The sequence below is a fragment of the Neovison vison genome, chromosome 11 (assembly GCF_020171115.1).
Source record: "Neovison vison isolate M4711 chromosome 11, ASM_NN_V1, whole genome shotgun sequence".
In the NCBI taxonomy this organism is placed as follows: Eukaryota; Metazoa; Chordata; class Mammalia; order Carnivora; family Mustelidae; genus Neogale; species Neogale vison.
This window is the reverse complement of record NC_058101.1, coordinates 56,251,407-56,270,173: the sequence shown is the minus strand read 5'-3', so window position 1 is coordinate 56,270,173 and position 18,767 is coordinate 56,251,407. Positions and strand designations below refer to the sequence as shown.

At 42.5% G+C, this 18,767-nt stretch overlaps 1 protein-coding gene across 10 annotated transcripts in view; it reads right to left on the bottom strand.

The window, feature by feature from the left end:
• LDB2 (LIM domain binding 2) overlaps positions 1-18,767 on the bottom strand; it is a 377,310-nt gene that overhangs the window by 9,833 nt on the left and 348,710 nt on the right. For all 10 annotated transcript variants that reach the window (XM_044226055.1, XM_044226056.1, XM_044226053.1 and 7 more), the window contains exon 6: positions 337-460. In XM_044226055.1, the coding sequence (XP_044081990.1) occupies positions 337-460 (124 nt within the window). The remainder of the gene's footprint in view (positions 1-336; positions 461-18,767) is intronic.

Genomic DNA, 18,767 nt, shown 5'->3' with positions numbered 1-18,767 from the left:
AATAACAATGGACCATGAGAAGATATCAGTCTTGTCCAGTGGAATAGCCACCGGTCTGGGAGACAGGAAACCTTGCTTCTGATTTCGTCTTTGCCAATGATCTTGAACATTAAATAAATCAATTGATTTTTCGAGGTTTCGGGTCCTAAGTGAGATTGTAGATAATTCCTAAGGGTGCTCATACTTCACAAATTCCATGCCCCCAGGCCCAAACATCCATAAGAAACTACTCATCCTGGCAAATTTATGATTCCTTCCTTCCTTTTCACATCACTTCATCCCCCAAAAAGACCTTGGAAAATGCCTTTAGAGCAAGAGTGAAGAATGAGGTCATACCTGGGGGCGCCACCATCCGCTGCCACTTCTGAAACAAGCAGGTCTTTAGGCAGTCTCGTGGACTGAGGTTGTAAGTTTTATGTCTCGACATCAGTTCCTGCATTGGCTCCAGAATTACACACAACTGCAAAAAGTTCAAAGACATCAGTCTTTCACTATTTGATAATATTATTTGCAATAAATAATGTTAACAGCTGGAAACAATTAGAAAGCTCAAAGGTACTTTTCTTTTTTCCCCTGGTTTTTATTTTCTCTGTGCAAGTTTGGAGGAAAAGAAATATTACCAACACTTGATAATGCCCACCTAATTTACTGTTATTTATAATACCATGTTATAGCCAAATGTGATTTACACACACACACATCGAGAGACACATTCTGTACAAACTGTTGGGTGGATACATGTAGCTCTATTCTGAATTCAAATGATTCTCTCTGGTTAAAGAAAAAAGCTCTCTTCCATGGCGCACAGCATGCTCTGATTTCTACTCTGGTTTCTGCTGTTGTTCCTGTTTGTATAACCACACACTGTGAGTTACAATGCTAGTTTATGTAGATTATGTGGCAGTGAAAGCCATCTTTTAAACTGTGGAGAACAAAGTGGCAACTACAAGTACTTTTTTGATCCTAATTCTTATCAAGGCCCACGATGAACACTATTTCATTTTTATTCATGTACTCATTTATATTTTACACATAATGATAATGTCAGTAACATATGCCAACATTAGTTCAGAGTAGGAGCTTTCTCTGTGGCTCTGTACACGGTTGCTTCCTTCCCTCCTTTGGTTAGATTTTTCAGATTTACTTTGGTCCAAGACATCTGATGACAAAGATTAATGAATGTAACAAGAAGGTAAATCCATTTAGGATTGCCTTGAACTTTTCTGAATTCCTTCTCAGTTGGAAGGTCATCAGGATACTGCTGTATTGAGAATGCTGTATCTAAGAAGACAAAGACCACAACACAGCCGTACACATATTGGCAAAGCACTCTTCCATGTGGAAAAATAGCATTTCATTATAAAAGGCAGATGTGCCTTCATCGCCCCCCCCCCCCTTTTTTTTAACACCACTCCTTTTCCTTCTGTCATTACTCAGCGGACATGCTGCTTTTTATCCACTGGTCCACTGGGTTCCCTCCACTTGGAATTCTTCCCTCCCCTCTTCTTGGCCAATGCCCACTTATCCTTAAAGACAAGGTTACTTCTTCTGTTATACCTTCGTCTCTAGGTTGTGTACCTCTCCCTGTGCAGGTTGAACTCGGTGACTCCTTATGGTTCTCCCATAGCACCCAGCCTTTTCTGCTCTGTGAACTTACTCATCCATGCTTTGGAACCCTCTGCTTCTAAGTCTCCTTTCTACTTGACCTTGAAATCTTTGAATGCCCAGACTGTGCATTTTTTTCTCTGTTGTCCTAGGTTTGGCTCAATTGAATGGATGCATTTAAGGTGTCCTTGTAAAGACTGGAAGATCTTTCTTTCAACAGAACCAAATGAGTTGATTATTAAAAATGCAGACTTCCAGACTCCTCCCCTTCTGTTTCACTGGGTCTGGAACTAGGGTCCTGAATCTGCCTTTTGGAGAAGCATGCTCCTGTCTAATTCTGATACATACTACTACAGTTTGAGGTCTGCTACCCTATGTATTCTGGGCTTTACATATAAACAGAAAGACATGCAAATTCCCCATTGTTTCCAGTTGGAATTCCACTTTTTTGTCACTTAACCCCACTTGTTGATGTTCATCCTTCCTTCTCAAGCCTAAGCATGATAATCAAGATTACCTTCATCTAGAAAAATGTCTCTGCTCTTTTTACCTATTGATGATCTAAACTTGGCCCAAACCACTAACTCCACTGACAAGACAGCTGTAATCTCTTTCCCACTGCAGTTTCTCAGGAAGAAGAGAGCAAGAATTCGAAACCTGAATGACACAAGCGTGAGCCAGAGAGACAAAGCCACTCAACCCTAGTTAGTCGGGCTGTCAGGCATGAGGTCTGGATTAGTTCTGGGGCATCTTCAGTCTTGTCTATCCTCCTGCTTACTTTGGAGTCCTTTCTGAAACTTAAAATGCTGGTAAGGAGGACCCCATGAAAGCGAGGGAAGTCCTGTGCAATTAACTCCACATTTCCACTCTGTGAAGACTCAATATGTATATTCCTCCATAGAATTCCTCACTGAAATCAAGGTTTGTGCAAGCTAGAGAGAGCCTCAAGTCTGCCCCAGCCATTAATGCTCACCACTCCAAACAGTGTGAAGGATTTTACCGTCATCTCTACAAACAGAGATAAGAGTGGATTACCCATCCAAGGAGACCCACTGCTAGATTCAGACAGGGTCAGAAGATGTTTGGAACTATTACTAAGCTAGGTTAGTAAGAAAAGGTTTCAGGGAAATTTTAAGGAATGGAAAATGTTCTTTTTTTTTTTTAATTAAAATAACTAAGGTTTTCACCCATTTCCTTTGGCCCATTCTCCATTTTTGAGAAATGGGCTTACTGTGGATGTAAAATGCATGGATGGAGCAGAACAAGCACGGACTTAGACGCCAAGAGGTCTAGGTATGGATTTTAATTGCGTCACTAGGTGTGCAACCTTGGCCGAGCCCCTTAAGAGTGCTGGGTCTCAGTTTCACCTGTAAGACAATACCCATCCTGTGTATGGTTGTGAGAGTTTGAGATCATAGATCCGACACATCAGAGTTCAATAAACAGTAGCTATGATGATTCTGTATTAGCAGGAACATGACAGATTGTGAAACAAATGACATTTCTGTTCCTTTAAATTAACAAGCATTTATGGGGCTTCTTCCTAAGTGTCAGGCACTCTGCTTTGACACTGGGGACATAAGGAAGAGGATAACATCACCTCTGTCCTTAGTGAATATACAATTCCCCTCGGAATGATTTAAGCATATTAAGAAAACCACTCTGGTGTACACATCAAGCTTCTTTGGGAATCACAGGTTTATGAAGCAAAGATTTCCATGATATGACAAGTTAGATGGCCAAAGTGACCCCTGTGGACCCAGAAGGGCAGTGGGCATGGAACATATGAGCAGACGGGACAGCTGCATTTACCGTGAGAATTTGAGAGCTCATTATCTACTTCTTTCTTGCAGGGGGTGTTTTCCTCTCTGGGTTTTGGGCAGAATTTTTTCAGGTGCAAATCCTCAGGATTTATCCCTTCCCCTTTAATGTAAAAATATCTTCCCATCGCTGTAACCCACCCCAAAGGAGTTCCTATCTCTGAATACTAATTAGGAATCCCCAAAGCCATTTTTCTTCCAGAGGAGGGTTCCCAGGCTGGAAAGGCAGCCTTCTCCTGGATTCATGTGTTCAAACGAGCCTGCTGTGGAGTGCTGGGCTGCATGCTGTAGGTGGCAGAACTAACTCAGACAAGAGCCTGCCTTCTCAGGCAGAGAGCCAGTGCATTTTTGGCAACAGTGAAGGCCTGGGGCGTTCTGAAATGAGATCAGGAAGACGGTTGGGGGAGTGGGTTCCCGCAGTCACTCGCTAGTTCCTTCTGGAGCCAGGATTCCTGCTGTCCCTGGGGTCTTGGTCCCCCCTGAGAATCTGGGGGAAGGCTCTGCAGCCTCTTTTTAAAAGTTTGTACAAAATATCTGGAAGTTTATGAATCCTCTTATATCCCCGTCCATTGACTCTAAGCAAAGTGTTCCCTGTTTGTAATAAGTATAAACCAGGCTACATACCTTTTCCTCCACGCTACACACACACACACACACACACACACACACAGAGCGACATGACCACATCAGTCAAATGCATATCAGTGGAACTAAGCATAATAACACAGAGTCTTTTGATTTAAAGGAACAATTATGTCTGCAGAGTTGAGCCTGCTACAAAGTTCTCAGTGGACCCGTCCCTTTGCCTGACAAGGACCGCCACAGCATTTATACAGCATCTGCAGCAGTCTGCACTCAGGGCTGCCACTTAGTTCGGCTTCCTCCTGCAGTGGTGTTGAGGAGTACCAGGAGTAATTCTAGAGCACTGTGGAAGGGGCAGGTGTCAGCAAAGCCTGAGATCTCATTTTGAGTATGAAGCTCCTGAATGTGTGGTCCCTGTCAGGTCCATCTAGGATCTCAAAGAAAGCTCTTGCCCATCCCAGCAAAACTGCAAGCACATCTTTCTGCAGATTTAGTAAGGATTTTAAGCGAAGCTGATGCTGCTATGCTTCTGAGTTCATTTTCTGCGATTTGGGCCCCCGCACTGACCCTTTGGTATGGAATCAAAACCTGGAACTACAACAGCAACTTGCTGAGTGAGTACAAGGATAGTTGGATGAAAGATGGATGGATGAATGGATGGATGAGTGGGTGGATAGATGGTGGATGGTTGGGTAAATGGATGGATGAGTGATGGATAATAAACACATTGGCCAGACTTATAGCAAGGAGTCATTTGCTAATAGTAGAGAAATAAAGCCTTGTCTTGGGGGCTTAGAGGTGATATATTTGTCCATGTGATAAATAACCAATTGACTCTCCTGTAGAGAAGGCTTTGCACAAATGTGCATGCATGTGCCCAGTTACTATATGTCCAGGCCGGACAGGAAGATCTCAGCTCATCCTGGGACCTTTTGTAGTAACAAAGGGCCCAGCAAATGGACAGTATTGTGTTTTGCTTTGTTTTCATCTGACAGTTCTCCCGGAGAAATTTGATTCTCCTTAGCTGTGTATTCACACTTACTCTTCTTGCTCAACTTCTTGCCCAAACCCACTTCCAGAAATAGGGGATGCTTGTCAGCGTTGGCTCTGGCCTATGAAAAAGCTGATGCCCTGAGGTTGACATTTGGCTAACCCCAAACCTAAGTCCTGTCTACTGACAACACTTGGTTTGATTCAGTCTTTTCTGGATGATGGATGTCATCCTCGGGGCTTGAGTCACCTTCTCTTTGCATCTAGGCTTGCCCGAGGTTAGTATTTCAGTACGAGCTCAGACTTCTGTTCGCGTTGTTCTTCTTTCCTAGAAGACCTCCCCTCTTTCCCAGTCCTTCTAACTAGAGGCTGGCAAGCTGTGGCCTGTGGGCTGAATATGGCCATGCTCACATAATGTTGGTAGCTGCTTTTGTGATATGATACCAGAGTTGAATAGTTGTGACAGAGTTCCTAGAGCCCACAGACCCGAAAATATTTACTATCTGGCCTTTCACAGAAAGGTTGCTGACCTCCGTACTAAACCGGTGCTGTTCAGTGTAGGTGGTCTGCAAACTATCTGTTGTGTTTCTGTGACAGGAGAAGCCGCTTGAGGCAGAGTGTAATTCAGTTCACTGCTTCCTTCACTGAGAAAGTCTTATGACAGAAAAAAAAAAAAAATCAGATGAAGTAAACAATGTGTTCAACAGTGTAGTTGATTTACATTCCAGAGCAAGCTTCCTCATTTTGTCATGGACCACTAAGAGTTTATAGTCTCGCACTGGCCTACAAACCACAGTTGAATCCCACCAATAAGACCACTGATGGCTTCCAAGGTCCAGTTCAAAGCCCAATCTGTCTCTGACCATGTCCACCCACAAGGGACCCCTGCTTCTACTGCACTTATCACTAATCTAGGTACAGCCCAGTGTTTATATTTGCATTGGGAATATTCCTTTCTTGTGGATTTGTTTCATCTTATCTATAGCAAACCATATTTCATTTTTCTCTTCTTTCTATTTAACACCGTATTAGGCATACTCAAATATTTGCTGGGTCGTAACTTCATAATCACCATGGAATATTTAACCTATGCTTGTCCCTAGAGTAGGTACCTGACATAGACTGTACCATTAACTCTCACCAGGTCCTGGCTCACTTTTACAGGTGAGGAAACTCAAGCTCACAGCCATTAAATCACCTAGAGCTGAGAGTAAAGAATGTAATTCTTATCATGTAGCCAGGGTTTTATAACCATTTAAAGGGCAAAGAAGAACTGCATAGTGAAGTCTGCCTGGTTCCAACCCTGTGTTCTCAACAACTAACTGCTTTGTTGTCTACCTCTCTAAGTCAGAGGGGCTTAAATTACTGCTAAGATACCAAGTTTAAAGGCTCTCATTGTCTTTGTATTGTTCCCTGTACACAGTATTGACCTCTACATAGAGATATAGGTCATACATGAGTGGTGTGGGCTTTGGAACTAGATTCATACAGATTCAAAATCCCAAGTCTGCCATTTACAAATGGTGTGTTCTTGGCCAGAAATTGCAGCCTCTCTGAATCTCCTCATCTGTAAAATGGGGATAAAGATACTTATCTCTGATAGTTTGAAACAACATATGGAATACTTAATGCAATGCGTGGAGCAAGGTCAGTGCTCAAAGGGTGGAAATTAGTATTAAGATAAATACTAGTTGCATCAGTGGCTCTCTACTGAGCCAAGAGATCATTGTGTGATGTGATTGGTTAGCTACCCGGGAGTAAATCATTCGGCCTCCTTGAGACTTAGGGGGTCACTAGATATAATACACCAAGGGATGGTAATTAGGCCAACAGTTACACTGCATTTTAGTGGCTAATGTCTCTAATAAAAATCAGTTTTTAGAATTCAGTGATAAATACAAAATGTTCAAATCCACAAACTAGAGTTCTTTCTTTCCCTGCCCCCCTCCAGTAACCTATTCCTCTGGCTGATTCTGAATTAAAAAGATATCGGAGTGTTGGGGGTGATTAAGAAACAAGCTCTTATCTAAGGTGGAGGAGTATCTCCTAATTAAGAAACACCTCGCAGAAAGAGATCTTACATTAAAACAATAGAGAGATACACAGAATCTAAAAGAAAAACAAAACAAAGCAAAGCAAAATAAGCAGATAATCACACCTAGAAAGAGATAAGAATGAATAACAGGTATCACAGGAGTAAAACCCACTCTGCCTCAGAGGATGAAAAACAAGAGAGAAGGAAATGCTTTCCCTTAGAAGCGATGCAATTCTAAAACATCAGATTATGATTTCGGTTTATTTCCTGATAGGATTAAAGGTAGATTGGTTGTCAAATTCAAAACATCCTCTTTTTTATCTGAAGATTCAACCAGGGGAGCCTCTGCCTTTTCTCAATTGTTTTGCAAATTGATTACTGGGGAAAGTTATCACATCCACCCCCAGAGACAGACAGCCCTCTTCTGCTCTGGGAGAGGAAGGTGGTGGTGCTGAGGAGCTGGCTTTGCCATCGGCAGCTGCCACTTCAAGAACCATCCTTTTGCTGGACTGAGCCGGCCATGCATGCACATTTCAATATCTATGCCTTGATCTCAGTTGAGGCTCCCCGAAAGGACTCTTTGTGACCACTGGTTGCTTTTCTGACCACCCCTATGAGAGAAGGGCTGGGGCTGTTGCCCTGAGCCATGGAGGCGCCATCAGACTAGCCAGGCTCAATATTTTTGCTGTAGCTATCAGGCCAATGAACAGTCAGTTCAAAGCCTTGGAAGTACATTCTCTTTCCTTCTGACCCTATGGACCTCATTTTTCCACCACATCCTTTGGTATGGGCATCCCTTTCCATAGTGCCCTGGTTATTTGTCTATTTGCTCTTAGACCCAACCCTTACTCCCAGCTCGGTATCACAGAGGACAGACCCCTGCACACTATTTGCCGACTATTTTGCCAACCTGCTTTGGATGAGGTTTGGCCAGTTGGAGGCACCAGGGGAGATTGGAGGGAAGTGGGTTGAGTTAGTTTCCCAGGACTGCCATTCCAGAGTACCACAAACTCAGTTCTGGAGGCTAACAGTCTGGAATCAAGGTGTTGGCAGGGCCACACTCCCTCCAAAGGCTAGAATCCTTCCTTGCCTCTTCCAGCTTGCGTTGGCTCTGAAAATCCTTGGTGTTCCTTGGCTTGTAACTAAGTCACTCCAATCTCTATCTTCACATGGCCTTTTGTCCTATGTCTCTGTGTCTTCTTCTCTTCTTCTAAGGACCCTGGTCACTAGATTTCCAAATAAGTTCACACCATGATGTTCCAGATGAACATGAATATTTGAGGGGTACTCTTCAATCTAGTACATGGGTAAAAAAATAAGTGAGGTTATTTCCTGTCCCCTCTGGGTCAGATGGCCTCTCCAACAGCTGTCACCATAGGTCTACTATGGTCCCCGTTTCTACCAGGTGACCTGACAGTAATGCCTCCTGCCTTTATACCCTGGAATGGCGGTTGCTAATCTTAGGGTTGCCTCTTCTTCCTCTAGTCGCTTCCTAGGCTCAACATCTTTGTACATAATCTGCCATATTAACTTTCCTCTACTATATTACCTGGTGGGGGTTTTGTTCCTCTGAATAGACTTCAATAGACATTATAGTTTATAAGAAATTAGGCAATATATAGAAGATGAAGGATTTTGGGTACAAGGAGGCATCATGGGTAGTGGGATTATCATGCAAATTCGGCTTGGGTTCAAATCCCAGCTACTTAATAACTGAGTGACCTTGGATGAATTACTCAATCTCTTGGTGTATCAGTTTTCCCATTAGGAAAGTCAGGACAACCATAGGAGTTAACTAATAGGGTTGTTAGGAGAAACAAGAAAATCCACTTAAAGTGTATACCTAGGTCCTAGCTTATGCATGTCTCTTATGGTGAGAGTATAACCAAGTTGGTGTGGTGGGGGACAGGGGGTTCATGGAAGACATTATGAAACTTGTCAAGATCTACTTTTGAAACTGTATAGATCTTTCCTGCCCTATATATGTGTGTGTATATACATACACAACCTAAAAATTAGATTTTGATAATACAACAGATATCTAAAATGTTTAGTCAATATGTTTTTCCTATAAATAATTTGTCGTTGTTTCAGATACCCAATCCCTGTGTTCTATCAGCATCTCTAAGGTCTATGACACCATAACTAGAATGTTTCCAAAGGAAAGAGAAAACATCTGCCTGGAAATACTCCACAATGGTTAGCAAACATCTAAGGAGTGTTTTCACCTGGAGGGCTATGAGTAAATTTCTGGTAAATTTTAAAAATTCTTTTTTAAAATTTAAATTCAATTAATCAACATATAGTATATTATTAGTTTCGAGGTAGTGTTCAGTTGTATATAACACCCAGTGCTCCTTACAGCATGTGCTCTCCTGAACGCCCATAGCCTAGTTGCTCCATCCCCTCTCCCCCCTCCCTGCCAGCAACCCTCAGTTTGCTTCTTATGTTTAAGAGTGTGTTATGGTTTATCTCCCTCTCTGATTTCATCTTGTTTTATTTTTGCCTCCTTTCCCCCATGTTCCTCTGTTTTGTTTCCTAAATTCCACATATGATTGAAATCATATGATAATTGCTTTTCTCTGACTGATTTATTTCATCTAGCATAATATCCTCTAGTTCCATCCACATCGTTGCAAATCGCAATATTTCTTTTTTTGATGGCTGAGTAGTATCCCATTGTATATAAAGACCACATCTTCTTTATCTATTCATCTGTCAATGGACATCTGGGCTCTTTCCACAGTTTGGCTATTGTGGACATTGCTGCTCTAAACACTGGGGTGCAGGTGCCCCTTCAGATCACTACATTTGTATCTTTGGTGAAATATCTAGTAGTGAAATTGCTGGGTCATAGGGTAGCTCTATTTGTAATTTTTTTTTTTAAAGATTTTATTTATTTGTCAGAGAGAGGGAGAGAGAGCGAGCACAGGCAGACAGAGAGGCAGGCAGAGGCAGAGGGAGAAGCAGGCTCCCCGCCAAGCAAGGAGCCCCATGCGGGACCCGATCCCAGGACGCTGGGATCATGACCTGAGCCGAAGGCAGCTGCTCAACCAACTGAGCCACCCAGGCGTCCTCTATTTGTAATTTTTTGAGGAACCTCCATACTATTTTCCAGAGTGCCTGCACCAGCTTGCATTCCCACCAACAGTGTAAGAGGGTTCCCCTTTCTCTGCATCCTTGACGACATCTGTTGTTTCCTGATTTGTTAAATTTAGCCATTCTGACTGGTGTGAGGTGGTACCTCATTGTTGTTTTGATTTGTATTTCCTAATTTTTAAAATTGTTATTGACCAAATGGGTGCTTTCAGATGGGTCAGACAGTGACAGTAAGGACCAGTTGCTCAGGGTTACTAAATAGTCTCTGGAAGACACTGTCTCTTTATTGTATTTGGGTTCTCCAGAGAAATAGAACCAACAGGAAGTGTGCATGCTTGTATTTTAAGGGATTGGCTCACATGATTGTAGGGGACAGCAAGTCTGAAATCCAGTTTCCATGGGCTGGAAACTCAGGTAGGAGTTAATGCTTCAGTCTTGAGACAGATTTCCGTCTTCTCCAGAGAACCTCAGTTTTGCTCTTAAAATCTCTAACTACTTGAATGAAGCTCACAGAATAGAAATATGTTTTACTTCAAGTACAACGGGTTATAGATGACAAACAAACCTACATAATACCTCCATAGCAAAACCTAGATTGGCATTTGATTAAATAGCTGGCGTTCTAGTTGCTATGAACTGAATTGTGGTTCCTCAAATTCACATGTTAAAACCTAACCCCCAATATGACTATATTTGGAGAGGGGGCCTTTAGGAGGCAATTAAGGTTAACTGAAACTATAATCTGATGGCCTGGTGGCCTTGTAAGAGGAGGAAGAGACACCAGAGAGCTCTTTCTCCATGTGTGTCCACTCAGGAAAGGCTAAGTGAGTGCATAGCAAGAAGGCAAGCCAGGAAGAGAGCTCTCACTGGAGGTCCTACCAGACCATGATCTTGGACTTGGTAGCTTCCATATTTATGAGAAAACAGCTTTCTGTTGTTTAAGCCACCCAGTGTTTGGTATTCTGTTCAGGCAGCCTGAGCAAACGGAGACAAAGCCTAGTTAAGTTGACACATAATACTGCCAGTCTTCCACTAGACTGTGAAGAACTAGAAGGCCGGATTTTGTCCTATTGTTTTATTATTATTATTTGTTATATTACCTAGCACCCAGCAATGGATCTAATGTTTGTGGAATGAATGAATGTTTGGCTACATGACTATGACAGAATGGACAACAAAAACAAATGGGTAATTAGACATCAGAAAGTAAGTTAGTTATTGCTTCATTCATGTTGTGACTGCAGTTACTTGAGTACCAGGAATGCAGTGGTGAGCATTGCAAGCACAGACTCTCTTCCTTGAAACCTTGAAACCCCTTGAAAGGGAGGCAGAAGAAAAACAAAATTCCCAAATGGGCTGGCAACTATAAAGGAGAAGGACAAGGGCTGTCAGGAAAGGTTACCAGGAAGAACTGATTTTTAAAAGCTAAGACTAAAAAGATGACTTAGAAGTCAGCCAGGTGAAAGAAGAGGCATCTAGGACAAAGGTTGGGTGGACATCTGTGGCAGAGGGAATCCAGACATGAATGCAAGAGAGAATACGCTGTTGGAGACTGCCCATTATGGACTCAGCGAGCCAGCTATAGTGGTGAGGCAGGCAGTGGTCACATCAGTCAGGGCCTCAGTTTCTGGCCCACAGCAGAGCTCAGAGGCAAGACTGATGTAGGCAAAAGCATTCTGTGAATGACGTAGCCCCCGTCAGCGTCATCAGCATGGACATTGATCTGCAATATGGTAAATATAACATTGTTACTTCTTCCATCCACACTTCCTAAGCATGAGAAAAGCATCATCAGTATTTTGATGCGTTTGGCTAAATAAAAGCACCAAATATCCCCAAAGGCAAATATTGGCAGCTTCGAGTCTCCAGAGACCGCCCCCAAGCTAAGTGCTGTTGATCACAGCACTGGGGGCGTTTGCTCTCGCCCATGTTGTTCCTCACCGGAAATAGGTAGCGTTTCTGACATGTTGGTTATTTCTCCCAAGGAACTAAGAGACTGTGTACTTGCAGTGAGGTAACATTTAAACACTAACATTTATAAGTGGGGCCTGATAATCTTAATACTGCGAATAAGGGAATTTGGATATGGTCCTTGGGAGCTGTCAGTGACAGTTTCCAAGGAACATGGTTATCTTGTTCATGCGAGTTATAATCCCTCCTGAACATTAACTACATGGTTATGCCTGTCTCCTGCCCTGGTGTAAATACCCACAAGACTGTTAAAGACAGCATTGTGTTCTGGGGTTGGGGCCAGCATCCCCACGGTTGCTATTTGGGAGGATTTCTGGGCTATGGTCAGTGTGGGGATATGGACTTCTTTCTCTTGGCCCCGAGCACCTAGTGCATGGTGTTTGGAATGCTTGCCTGCCTGCCTGCCTTCTTGGGAGCTTCTGCCAGGCAACAGCCCTCCAGCTCCACTCTGACACAAAGGAAGGAGCAATTTCTCAGTAATATAGCGCTCAGCTGCTCAATTGCTCCCGCCGGCCGCGATCATTGTGCGCCCGTGGAGCCTTGTATCAGCAGCCATTTCTCCTCCCAGGGACAGAAGTGAGATTGGTGAAAAGCAGGATTCGTGTTGACAATGGCAACACGGTATGAAAATGGAGTTGGCAGAGACTGGGATTCATTCATTCATTTAGTTATTCATTCAACACATGCTAATTGACCTTTTATTCTGTGCCCCCATGTGTGTTCTAGGTGCTGGGAATGTGGTTAACAGGAATAAAGAAAATCACTGCTCTTATGCAACTACATTCCAGTGAAGGAGACAGATAAATAAGCATGAGATCTATGTTAGTGATAAGCAAGCAGGGAAAGGAGGTAGGATGTATTGAAGTTGGGAGGGTTGAGAATCTGGATACTCTGGTTAAAATCACTGCTTGGAAGAGTGGCTCCACAGAGGGGCCTGTGCCCTAATCCTTTGAGTCTGGGAATGTGTCAGGCTACATGGCAAAGGGAGTTAAAGTTGCTGATGAGCTCACTTAAGAGAAGGAAAGATTAGTCTGGATTATTGAGGTGGATCCAATATAATCACAAGAACGTCTAAGAGTGAAGAGGTTATTCGGGAGTCAGAAAGATGGCAGTTGCAGAAAGCCCGATATGACCTTGCTCACTTTGGGGATGGAAGGGGGTCATAAGCCAATAATGTGGGTGGACATGGTAAGGAAACAGATTCTGCCCCAGAGCCTCCGGAAAGAAACACAGCCTTGCTAGCACCTTGAGTTTAATGTTGTGAGATCCATGCCAAGACTTCTACTAGTCTACTGTCAGATAATGAATCTGTGGTAATTTGTCTCAGCAGCAATAGAAAAGGACAATAATCACCCAGAAGGTGACATCTGAGTAATGGTCACATGATGAGGTTATATTTGGCAAATAATAATATAAGATGCCTAGTTACATCTGAATGTCTGACAATAAAAATAATTTATTATAATAATTAATAATAATAGTAATTTATTCATTATTTGTCTGACATTTAAGTTCAACTGGGAGTCCTGTATTTAATCTGGCAATCATAATCTCAGAGGAAGCCAAGAAGTGAGATATTTGGGTAAAAACATTTCAGGCAGAAGGAACAGCATTCTGAGCAGAGGGAATAGCTAGGGCAAAGGCCTGGGAACTTTGAGAAACATCTAGGAGTATGATGGCCATGGAGAGAATGAGACAGGGGAGAAGATGAGTTTGGAGAGGCTGTGAAGTACTGGATCATGAAGGTCATCAGGAAGACAGCGGCCTTTGGCCTGAGGGAGAAAGGAAGACATTGGAGAGTTGGGTCAGGAGAGTGGCAGCATTTGGGGTCTCCTGAGAATGGAGAGATACTGACTGTAAGCAACTTGAGGACAAGGTTTAATTTATTTTATTATTTTTAAAAATGTTTTAATTTTTTTAAACATATAATATATTAATAGTCCCAGGGGTACAGGTCTGTAAATCGCCAGGTTTACACTTCACAGCACTCACCAAAGTCTAATTTATTTTTGCCTTGCCCTGGAGCTAGCACAGAGGTGGGTATTCAAGTACACACGTGCTGGGAGGGCAGCAGGCTTTTAAATTGGTACAACTCAGTGCTGTGCCACCCAATATGGAACTAGGAAGGTATAGGATGTGCATGGTAGGAGAAGGGAATATTTAAGAGGAAAGAAGTGGTTCATGAAGAGAAGTCTGAAATTTGTAAGAAGACAGTAAGGATGGAGAAAGAACAGATGTGTGGGGATCTCCTGAAGGTGAAGACATTATGCACAATGCTTTATTCTACTCTGGAATCAACTGTCAGGAAACTCAGGGAACAGAGGGTCTTGTCTACCACCTGCTGCAGTTAGTTCAGAGCAACAGAGTCTAAACTAAGACCTGAGGAAGCCATGTTTCAACTCTTCAGACACATGAAGATTTCCTTGAAAAAGTTGCAAGAGGGAAGAAAACTGTGATTATAAAATTTTTTTAGCAGCTTGCTAATGAATCACTCACTACCTCTAATAATGACTAGCGCTCACTTGGTGTTCTCTATGCACTGGGCAGTGGGCTTAATGGCCCCCATGGGCTTTCTCACTTCATCTTCCAGCACATTAACTACACAGACATACAGATGAGGAGAGGGAGACCAAAGGGGGTAGGTAACTGGCCCAAAGTCACAGAGCTTTCAGGGACTCCTTAGCTTTGACTTCTTTGCACTTAGCCCCCAAACTAAGTAGTTACTTTTATTCCCATGATTATGAACACATCTCCAACATCCTGCATTATAATGAGCTGCTTCTCTAACAAGAATGGGATCCCTGTGGCGAGGAGAGTTGGCCACCTTTTCATCATCAGAAGTTGACACTTAGTAGGTGAGTATAAAAACAAATTAATTCTGAATGAATGGATGAGTGACTGAGTCAATGAATGAATGAATGAAATATCCTCTAAATCTCAATGCAGACACTTTAGCGTAGAAAGACTGATGAGTTGTGGCTACAGATAGAGCAGGGCACTTGTTCTTTTCTCCTTAGCAGGGCTGTTAGATACTGTTAGGCTCTTAGGTCCCATCCTTTTTTACTTTGTCTATGGGGTTCCATGAAAACTTGAGTATGCATCGCCTCTAATGTCACTGTCCTTGTTTTCCTACAGAGAGCATTAAAAGTCTCAAAATGGATCACAGACCTAGGTCCTCTTTTTATTTTTCTTTCATCTATCTTTAGTTATGCACATTGGAAGCTCTCCTTCCTTATCTTTCTTCATGGGTTTGTCTAATTGTTTTCCTTTCACTTCTGTGCTTTGAGAACATCCCTAGATCCCGGACCCTTGACAGATGATCTGTATGGGATGATTGGAAATCTGTTCCTGTTCTTGTCATTAAATTGATCCAGCATGCGGGAACATTCGCTTCCATTCTTTCTTTGCATGTGTGCATGTGCGCATGTGTATTTCAGAGAGTTTTATGGTAGACATCTGCCTGACCTTGCCCTCTTTGGTGCTGAATTCTTAGATAAGAAAAAGAATGGGTTCCTCAGGCCCTCTGAGAACAGTGCGGTTCTGGGGTAAGCATCTTTGTGGGAGCTGGCAGGACCAATTAGCAGAACTAACATGGGAGCCTTCCGGCAAGAAATAAGAAAACATAACTAAGTTCACTCTAGGCTACTGCATTTGGATGGAGTCACAGATTGTCAAATTATTTATAAAACAGATAGCACAAGCCTCCTAAAATTGTGAACTTTTGAAAGCTGGAAATCTCTTGGACTTTTTTATAGTCATAGAGACCAAAGCTCAGAGGATTCAAGAGGTTCTGCCTGATCCCACCTGTTGAGTTGGGGTCAGCCTGGGAACTGTGGTCTTTTCTCTTCTTGCTTAGGGTCTATCTTTTCCACCACACTGTGACATTTGGTAAGGTGTTCCCCGTAACAAATAAGACAGTTTCTTCCCTTTGAGTCTGGTTTCAGCCCTCTTAGCTAGTGCTTAGAAAATTCTTGCAACCTGAAATTCTCCCACGGCATCCAGGAATTTCTGTTTTGCTCTGTTGCTATGTGTAGGCAAATCTCAGTTTGGCCACCAGGAGAAATAAGTTCCCTCACAGTACCTTGCAAGTGGGGTCCATCTCCATATCCCTCATGGTCTGAGGCAGAACCTAATGCCCTTAGTCCTGAAAAGATGCCAGATAATTTCAGTTTAAGAGCACATATTCACTTAGCATGAACATCGAATGAGGGAGGGGTCACCATATTCCTCCATTCTTCTGGAATTTTTTGCATGGTAAAAGCTTCTTTTGAAAGCCTAGAGAAGCTTCCCAGCATGACAAATTCCCATTTGCCCCAAAGAAACACTTATGTTCTTGCTTGACTTTTACTCATCTGAGCCAGCACCAAAAAATCCTAAAAAGGTCATGTACTATTTTGGGGGTCTGGCACACCACTAGTCACTCTGTCACCCCACTTAAACTTCATAATAAATCTATGACTTAGGTATTACTATCTTCATTTTGCAGATGAGTCGTCTGAGGCTTGGAGAGATTTAAGTGACCCACCATTCATAACTGATCTCATCTTAACTTCACAACAAGTGGGGTAGGACCGATTATCCCCATTTCTAAGAGGCTACTACCAGAGTTTTAGAGAAGCTAAGTGCTTTGTCCCAGACCCACAGCTAGAAGTTAAGGGAGCCGGATTTGAGCATAACTCCTTTTAATCCTAGAGCCACAAATGTGCTCAACACATAGCAGGTGCTCAATAAACATCAATTAAAGAGATGAATTATTCCAAAGCTCACCCTCTCTCCACTACCCTCAACTATTGCTTATTGCAAGTGGTTAACCTCTTTCTTTGGCACATGGTTTTGAAACCAAGGCTGATTAAAAAGCATTCTGCCAAGTCCTCGTTTCTGGGGCCAGCTCTGAGCCGCCCAGTTCCTCTGTTACCTCTCTGGAACCCTTTGCTCCCAGCGATATCTTTCGGAAGCAGCCTGGGAAATGACAATTTCCCAGTCTACCGTCTTTCCTCACTATCTCGTGTGAAGCTTCAGAATGACATTTCCTTCCTCTTAATTTCTCCAAAAGGCAAACAACACATTATTCAGGAGTTCTGCGTCAAATCCGAACACCTGATACGTCTGATATGCAAACTGTTCACTTTTTCTGTTTGTGCAGCAATGAGACCTTATCGCTCTCGCTGCTCTTCCTTGTGATTATGAAATGCATCCCCTATCACTCTTCACCTGTGTCCTTGGCAGCTCCCTGAGGTTCACGTGGCTTCTCAAAGGCTATTTGTCTTATTCAAGTTCTTCTGGGTGCAAAATAAATCACGGATTTAGAGAAATCATCGCTGTGCCATCCATGCTTGAGCGCTGGCATGGCTAATAGACAGAGAGATATTTAAGCCAGGGATGTGGTTGGGGAAAATCTTATGGTTGGAATCATTTTTATCTTGGAATTTTCTGTCCAAAAGCACCCAAAAAGGATGTCTTTGCATAAGGCATCATATGAGGAAATGTACCAATCAATCATTTTTCCATGGCTACTTTGCAGTCCAAACTGATGAAGGAAAACAGAATAGGATCTGATAGGAGTGCAACACAGTTTTCATTTAGGGAAAAAAAAAGTTCTAATAAAAGGCTGTTCTGGGGTTTCATTCTAGCTTGGCATGATCATTTTAAGCACTAAAAATAAAGAGATTATGCATAGCTAGGGTTCTGGGGGAAAATCTGCTTCTCTCTTTATCCTTCTCTCTCTACTTTTTGTTTTTCTTTTTTTAATTTTCAGGATACCCCAAAAGAAGGCTTTAGGAGAATAACAGACTATGGATTTTAAGCATCACAATATTTTTTCTAGGTATACACATATGCACACACACTGTTCCACGTTTCTCCACCATGGCTAAAACAGAAATGCGGTATCTTTCACAGAACTGATGCTATTTTTAGACTAAATAGTAGGAAGTCTGCAGCATTAATAAGTGGACAAGAAGCACAGAACCATAGTCCATGGTCCAATATGCCAACGCAAAAGCTAGCTTGGCCTTTAGCCAATGAATTGTGATTAGATGTTGCAGCCATGAAAGTAAAAACACGGCTTACAAAGGAATGATTAATAAGCTGACAAACTTTCAGGCATTTATTTCCTATTTTTTAGTTCCAGCTACATTAATACTAGCATATTTTCAACTTTATTAGTAAAGTCTTGCAGCCTGGTATTCTTTGGTGTATACATGTAGGTCTTCTTAAATCAGCTGCAAGCTGCCTAGACATGTGAATATTTTATAAACATTGCTTTTCTTTTTCCCCTGTCACCTTGTACCCCAGGTCTGTTTGTGGACCCCAAGTCCATGATACCTTGCACTGAACAATAACTGTTATGTTTCCTCAAAGACAATGCTGGAGGAAATATTCTCTGAGAGAGGGACCGCATCTGGGTCATCCATGGGCCAGTTAGTGTGACTTTCTGGCTCATGTTTGTTGTTGGAGAGTTCTGCCCCTCCTGGTGGGAAACTGCTCCTCCATGTGTGAGTTTGACAGTCCTTGGATGTCAACCACTTCCTAGAGGGGGGACCAGTCAGTAAACTCCAATCCCATCTCTAGGATAAACTCTTGAATATAGTCATCTAGGAAGATGTAATAAAAAGTGAGAAATGATGGGATGAAATTAGGGTGACTAGCTTGTTTAGTGTGCCTGG